Genomic DNA, 7702 nt, shown 5'->3' with positions numbered 1-7702 from the left:
GCGACTCCCTCTGCCCCAACCTGCCTTCCCGGGGAACCACAGTCAAGGCGCCGACCTCGGCTTCCACGTGCTCCTGTGCCACCCACCCTGGTGTTCCTGAGGCCCTATGTGGTGTGCCCTGATCCCCCGCTGGGGCCCGTGAGCAGACCGAGGAATCCAAGGCACCTGGGAGTGGGAACGGACACCCCAACTTAGAAGCTCTGTGCGGGGGGAGCTTCAGGAGCCGGTGAGGGCAGTTCCTCACTTGACGGTGGGAGGTGTCAGCCCTGGGTCCCGCGTGCAGAGCTAGGATCCCTGATTCACAGGAGAAAATGCCTCATCAGACACTCGCTGTGGAGAAAGAAGAAAGCAACCCAGGCACACCAGGAGCACTGGCACTTTCTGCATGATTTATTTCATCTCGGCATGAACTGACAGACATACAAGGCTCTGCACTATTTATGCCCAGGATTTTAAAACTCAAGCATTAATAAATACATTACACAGATCACAACAGCTGGCCTGAACTTGGCCTTCAACAGGTGTAGTGTACCTTTAATAAATGGTAACATTTGAGAATCGCTTAGAGCTTGAATAGGCTTTGGAGGAGCTTTGATCTCACATGAGAACCCGTCTCCTGTTTTATGTGCGTTCCATCCAAATCCATTCACTTGGCGTGTCTGAAGCACCTGCCAACACAGTGTCTGTGCCGGGTGCCTGAAGGCTGCACAGCCCAGACTTCCTCCTGGATGTGGAAAACGTGGAAATGATGTGGCCACTGAAAGAAATTCAAGGCAACTGAAACAACTGCAGATTTCCATTTTCAGCTCGTGTTATCTTGTTATGAATAATAACATTGCAGAAGGGGAAAAATCAGAAAGTTGATTGATTTTTAACCCAAAAATAAAACTTTTTGTAAGCTAGGAAAGCATCTAAAATTAACAAGAACACAAAAATGCACTTTTGCTTACATTTGCTCTACTAAGATCTTACAAGAGATTATGTCTTGAATCTATCTTGACTTCAGGAAGACAAAAGAACGCTGCAAACATCCTATTTTCAAATCGTTTACAGGAAGTGACCGACAGATTCAATGGCTGTTACCAGAATTACTGAAGTGACACCAGAAATTAGCAGAAACAGAGCAGATGATTAACTTCTTATTTGTAGCCAAACTGATACAGTCACGAGTTTTAGTTAAGTAGCCAAAGGATTTCCACAGCATTCATTTTCTTACAGGAGAAGTCGGTGCCTCCACAGACTCAGAAACCAAATCCTGAAGTTCCAAATCCAGCTCTACAAAGCTGCAGGAAGCAGTGCAGAGTGGAGGGTTGTTCCCAAGATGAAGAATAAAACCGGAAGGAAAAGGAGGAAGGTTCAAGCTCATTCCTCTGCATCCCAAATAAACCTTGATTGGCAATAGAGAAGGGATTGCTGTCAACTAAGCAAAAGGTCAGGCTTCCGTGCATAACATTTTCCCCAAAGGACACCACTGCCTTTTCAGACATTTGGAAACGCCCCAGTATATGGGTTAATTTCATGAGAAGTGTGGATAGCTGTTATCAAGGCACTAGCCTCATCTAACTCTTTTAACGGGTGGATGACCAGGAATATTTTTGCACCAACCGTTTTCCTACACAGTGTTGGACGCACACTTAGACCATCACTTTGAATTCGAAAAGATCCTACCTGGGGCATCAGCCGGCGCCAGGCAGTCTCAGCGATGCCTCTGCCCTCCCCGCAGCAGTCCCAGAATCAAAGCCTTGGAGGGTGGGGCTTTTCTCTTTGTTTCATGGGTGCAAACCCTAGCAGCTCCACACCCCAGGGACTGGCCCCCCAAAAGCAAAAACGCGGCTCATGGCGTGGCAGGTCCTCTAGTATGTGTTTCTGTGTGATATCACTATTTAGAAACGTGGTGTACACTATTCTATATATTTCCACAATAGGTTGGCTGGACATCCTTTAATGATTGGTATTAATTCCTTTCTCTTATTCTTTAGGTTTCTTCGTGCATTTTGTTGTGAGGTGACAGGGAGTACCTGGGGCTTTGCTGCCGGGGCCCCACAGGAGGCTGTGCTACATCTAGTGTGGGCATTCCTTCACTAAATGAAATGCTGGAAAGCCACAGGAACTGCACGTGACTGCAGCCGCCACTTCTCATATCCTCTTGCCGGGACAGTGTTACTCTGGAAGCCCAATTTCCACATTGCATTTTCAAACAATAAACATTACAGGAATGATTTCACAAGTAAAATCACAGGATAATAGCATATGAGTTTGATATTTAAGGACTGAAAATATTAGCCTGGTCCTGGTCCCATCTCATATAAAAATTTCTACCATTAATAATAAAATTCTAGAGGAAAAGGCCGGACAGTGCGAATGGTACGTTGCTGAAAATGAACATTATTTGTTTCCTTTTGCTGTAAATACTGTTTCTACAACCATTTCTCCAGTATACTCCTATAAAAGGTGAATCAAGTCAGGCGATATGAAGTCTGTTTTTCTTTCCCAAGATGATTAACCAAGTTGCCAAGCTATCCCCTCAGTTCATGAGTAACCATGGGCAAGCAGACACATCCCCAGAACATACTCTAACCCAGATCATAAATTCCAGTCCCCGAGTCATGCGTAAGGTTCAAGCTGATCACTTCTAAACACACTTAACTGAGACTTCTCATAACGACAGACTCTTTAAAAAGCATAACCTATTTTTTCAATTACCCACTGATTTCTACAGAGATGGCAGTTCCCATCACTGGATTAACAAACAAATAATATTAAAGTAAGCATGATTTCAACTAGTTACGTTCCAGTAACTCATTTACTTTTCCTCTTACAGTAAGAGAACGGGTTGGATTCGGAGTTCAAATGTTTGCCTCTATTTGTGAGCATGAATCTCATCCTCAAACTCGTAAGTCCTCTGTGTACACACTTGAAAAGTAAAATGTTAAAACAAATGAGAAACGACCCAAATGATTTGTTTTTAATCCTCATACCCTGTCAATGCAGTGAGCCTCATGTTAATTCTATCAGGGTATTTTGGAATTTAATTCAATACAATTAAGTACATGCAGTTTACTTGCTAATCTATGGTGATAAGCATGTCATTTCCTTGTTATAAACCTTACTGTGCCCACTGTCACTCGGCCACACTTTCTTAGAATAATGATTGTAAAAATTAATCTCCCTCATCAGAACTACACGATCCATATTTAAAACATCATAAACAGTGAGTTCAAAATGTGCCTACACTTTTTTTTGATAGAACTGTCAAAACAAAATGATTTTCCCCGTTTTTTAGGAATAATATTTTATCCTGTTCCAGAATATGAAAGCGGCCGGGGATACGGAGTGGGCTATCAAAGATTGCTCTTTAGACAAGCACCCCGGTAAGTTTTTCTTACTTATGATGTGCTGTTTGGTAACATTTCGCCACTAAAGACTTAAAATTTAAATAATGGTAAATCATCGCTACATCAGTTAACATCCCTTAAACTGAAAATATGAAAGCCCCGTCGGTCCAACAGTGCGCCGGAGCTGCTCTAGACATGTGAATTTGAGTAGCAATGGTGTGGGGAAAGAAATACTTCCAATGCATATTGGACAAGAAACCTTACTGGTAATCAAAGATTTTACCTTTAATGCTTATTAAATTACTCTTTTTGGAGTTGAGCCAACCAAAGCAAGCACATGGTATGAAATTTTCAACTAAATTAGAAAGAGCTTTACTTATCAGTTATAATTTTAAATCTCAAGTCAAAAATAAAAAGTGTGACCCTCTCTGCGTGCTTCCCTTGATAGTTCGCGGCGACCTACTTCTGCGTCCCAGGCTTCTGCGCACAGCCTTGGTGCTCTGCGGGGTTCGGGACACCCCGGGGCCGGCTGCAGGCTGCCTCAGGACCCCGCACTGTGCCCTGAGGATGACCCTTTGGATCCCACAGCCTTCTCTGTGTCCCGTGTCCAGTCTGTCAAGGGACCCATCCGCACACCACCTGGGTCTCAAGGCATCGACCCCTAGAAGCAAAGAGAAGCAAAAGGAAAGCAAAGCGGAAGCGGCCCTGAGAGCGTCCTCGAGGCTCCTTCGAAGCATCCACACCACCAGCACTGCTAGCTGCCCCGACTCCCCGCGTCCTCCTCCGTGGGCTCGATGGGACCCGGGCCCCGCAGCCCCCTGCGAGGGAGACGCCCGCCGACCCCGCCGGCCTACGCGGCTCCCTGCTCCCCTCGGGGCGACCTCTCGGGTAGGCTGAGAGCGAACGGGATGAGCACGCCCCGGACGTCCAAGGGGGCGCCCAGCGCCTCGAAGCCGCCGCCCTGGCCTGCGTCGCCGCCGGCCTCGCCGTCCCGGGCGGGCTGGAAGCGCCAGGTGCCCGCGCGGCTCACGCAGTAGATGGCGCCGTCCAGGGCGGCGCAGCGGAAAGGCTGCAGGCCCGTGGGGGCTCCGGGGGGACGCAGGGGCGCAGCGCACGGGCTCCACTGCTTGGCCAGGCAGTGGTATCGGGACACGCTGACTCCGCCCGGCCCCGCCGCCTGCGCCTCGCCGCGGCTGCTGCTCAGGTCGAAGCGGTAGATGAAGCCGTCGAGAGCCACCATGTCGGCCGAGCGCTCGCGGCTGCTGCTGCACGGGCACTCCTGCCACTCGTCGCGCCGCGGGTCGTACTTGAGCAGGCGGTAGAAGAGCGAGCCCCCGGACACGTAGATCTCGCCGTGGCAGGTGGTGGCCTCGTGCGCCACGGCGAAGGCGCCCCGGGGCAGCGGCGCGACGGGGGCCCAGCGGTCAGCGCGCGGGTCGTAGCGCTCCACGCTGAGCAGGCACTCGCCGCCCACGGCGTAGAGGTGGCCGTCCAGGGCCAGCAGCCGCAGCTGCGAGCGCGCCTGGCGCAGGGGCCTCACGGCGCTCCAGGTGTCTGTGGCCGGGTTGTAGCAGAAGACCTGGTCTGACGGGCGCGCGCGGCCGTCGGGGCCCGCGGGTGCCACGCCGCCCGCCACGAAGAGGTAGTTGTAGAGGACACACAGGCCGCAGCCCCGCGCCGGCGCGCCCTCGGGCAGCCGCGTCAGCTCGCGCCACTCTCCGGCCGCCTCGTGGAAGCAGTAGACGGCCGCGTCCCCGCGCGCGTCCGCGTCCCCCGAGGGGCTCTGCGGCCGGCTGCCCGCGCGCTCCCCCGCCGGCCCCAGCGCCGCGGCCAAGAGGTGGGCGCGGCCGGCGCGCAGGCGGCGGCGCAGCAGCAGATCCCGCTCGGCGCCCGACAGGCGGCCGAACACGGCGGGCTCGCGCAGCACCTCCAGGTAGTGGTCACTCATGAAGCAGTAGGCGGCGTCGCGCAGCTCGTTCAGCCGCTGCCGCTTGGCCGCGCTCAGGACCTCGTAGCAGTTGGCCAGGCTCAGCTGCGGCCCCACGGCGTCGGTGGCGCGCTGCGCGGCGCCGGGCAGCTGCAGGCGGCGCGCGCCGGCCACCACCTCGGCCACGTTGTCGGGCCGCACGCCCGCCATGCGCCCGCTGTAGGCGTCGGCCAGGAGCAGCCGCAGCGCCGCCAGGCTCACCCCCTGCACCCGCAGCACGTCCCGCGACGCGCGCGCGCGGAAGTAGTCGCTGCGCGCCGCCAGCACCGCCTTGTGCGCGCGCAGCCGGCGCCCGGACACCTCCAGCACCAGGTCCGGCTCCCCGTACACCGCCCCGAACCCCGGGGGCACGGGCGCGGGCTCTCCGGGCTCCTCGGGGGACGCGGGGTCCTCAAGCCAAACGCGCGGCTCGGGGGACGCCGCCGCGGGCTCTTCCGGGCACGCGCGCTCCTCGGGGGACGCGAGCTCCTCCGGGGACGCGGCGCCCGCGCTGCCGGCCTCCCACTGCCGCTCCACCACCCGCGGGCCACCGCTGGAGGGCGGGGAGGTGGCCGAGCCTTCCGCCGCTGAAGCGAGGGACTGCGGCGGGGACTCCTCCCCGGAGCTGAAGCACAGGGACGCGCCGAGACTGCAGGGTGTCTGCGCCGGGGACGCGGCGCCCTCGCTCTCGCCCTCCCCCGCAGCCCCGGGCTCCGTCCCTGGGTAGAGGACGCAGGGGGCCACCGCGTGCTCCATGGCCCGGCTGTGCTGCGCCCGCACTCCCCCGGCTCCACAGCCTGCAGGTCTGGCCAAGGTCGAGCGTTACTCCGGGGTTTCCAGCCTCACAGCTTTTCCTGGCACGCGATCAGATTTCACTTCTGTGTGTCCACGCTTTTTTGCTGTGTGTGTGTGTGTGTGTGTGAGGGGGGGAATCTCACACGCTGATCCCCATCCCCCGCCTTTCCCCTCTCCTCTCCAGTGAGGAGGGGTGTGTCCAACTCTTGCTGAACTTCTGAACCCCAGTCACTTTAAATCTTCCCAGAAAGTCTTGGTGAATGGATCTCCAGCCGGTGCAAGACCACATCAGCCAACATACAGCACTGACTGGAGCTGCAGTTGACTGTGGCGGTTTCTGCAGCCTGGGTGACAAGGTGTGTCTCTCTGCAGCCTGCCTGACCAGGTGTCTCTCTCTGCAGTCTGAGTGACTAGCTGCCCCTCTCTGCAACGCCGGCTGACCAGGTGTCTCTCTGCAGTAGCGGATAACCAGGTATCTGGTGCGCCCCTTCAGGAGTCCGTGCTCACCCACTCACTTCACATTCCATCATATCACCGCACCCCCAGGACGCAGAAAGCTGAGATCGGCTGTGGCCCCAACTTCAGAGCCCCGATTTAACCCCATGTCTTGAAAAGAGTCCCCCTGTGGGCTCTCCTCCTTTGTGGCTCCCACTTGTGGCTACACAACTGCAAGGTCACGGGGAGGACACTGGTCCTGCGCGCTGGTCTCAGGAGCTCTCCCAGTGTGTCGGTGTCCGCACCTCCCCATATACGGGGTCATCTGTAATTCACTGCCGGGGGGTGTCAGGAGAAGCCGCTGTGCTCCTGGAGGCCGTCCTTGCTCACGGGGCAGGACCCTTCCTCTGCAGCTTCCTTTGCTGGGATATCAGGTGTTTCCGCGTCCTCTCACCATTCTCTTGTTCCTGTTTATAGGACAGAAAGAGAGGATATTTGTGCGTTTTTCAGTAAGGTTATTTCGTGTCAGTGGAGTCTACCACCCTTCCCTCTCCAATATTCAGATTATAGAATTCAGTTTTGGTTGTAAAGGGGTTGTGATTTTTCTCTGCTGGAGAGTTTGATGAATAGGACATGCAGAATTATTTAGGAATTTTTTAAAGTACCCTCTCGATATTCCTTTCCTGATTTTGAGGACTCAGGAGAGCCCAGTTCAAGCAATAGGGACCACCAAACATTAAGGCCTGACACGCATCGGCTGAACCATATGAAGTTACTAGTTCTGTAGGTCAAAAGCAGTCGAGTATCAACAATTTCCTGTTTTCAACATAAAAAGTGTAAGTAGCATCAAGAACTCCTTTTAGTGAGAAAGCATGACTGGACTGTGTGGTTTTATTAATTTATTAACAGATCACAAGTTTTCTTTCAGTGTTTCCCAGTTAATTATTTCAAATTCGGTTACAACTATTTGTAGAAAGGCGTTAGGATGCTTCTCTGGAATCAGCTTCAGCCAACAGCATGAATTCAGGACCCCAAATGGCGCCAACTCCTAAATCTGTTTAAACTCTTAGAATTACAACCCTGAAAAACCTCAGAGAAGCAATTATCCAAACAGCCTAAATGCAGCAAAAGGAAAATCAAAGCGGAAAGACTGAATGAAGTATGTGGAAGG

General features: G+C 53.8%; 1 protein-coding gene across 7 annotated transcripts in view; it reads right to left on the bottom strand.

Moving 5' to 3' along the window:
- Positions 1-369: 369 nt before the first annotated feature.
- KBTBD11 (kelch repeat and BTB domain containing 11) overlaps positions 370-7702 on the bottom strand; it is a 32249-nt gene continuing 24916 nt past the window's right edge. For all 7 annotated transcript variants that reach the window (XM_073017918.1, XM_037985345.2, XM_007961593.3 and 4 more), the window contains one exon: positions 370-6998. In XM_073017918.1, coding sequence (XP_072874019.1) covers positions 4186-6057 — 1872 coding nt within the window. In that variant the 5' untranslated portion in view covers positions 6058-6998 and the 3' untranslated portion in view covers positions 370-4185. The remainder of the gene's footprint in view (positions 6999-7702) is intronic.

The sequence above is a fragment of the Chlorocebus sabaeus genome, chromosome 8 (genome assembly GCF_047675955.1).
Source record: "Chlorocebus sabaeus isolate Y175 chromosome 8, mChlSab1.0.hap1, whole genome shotgun sequence".
NCBI lineage: Eukaryota > Metazoa > Chordata > Mammalia > Primates > Cercopithecidae > Chlorocebus > Chlorocebus sabaeus.
This window is presented reverse-complemented; position numbering and strand designations above follow the sequence as displayed.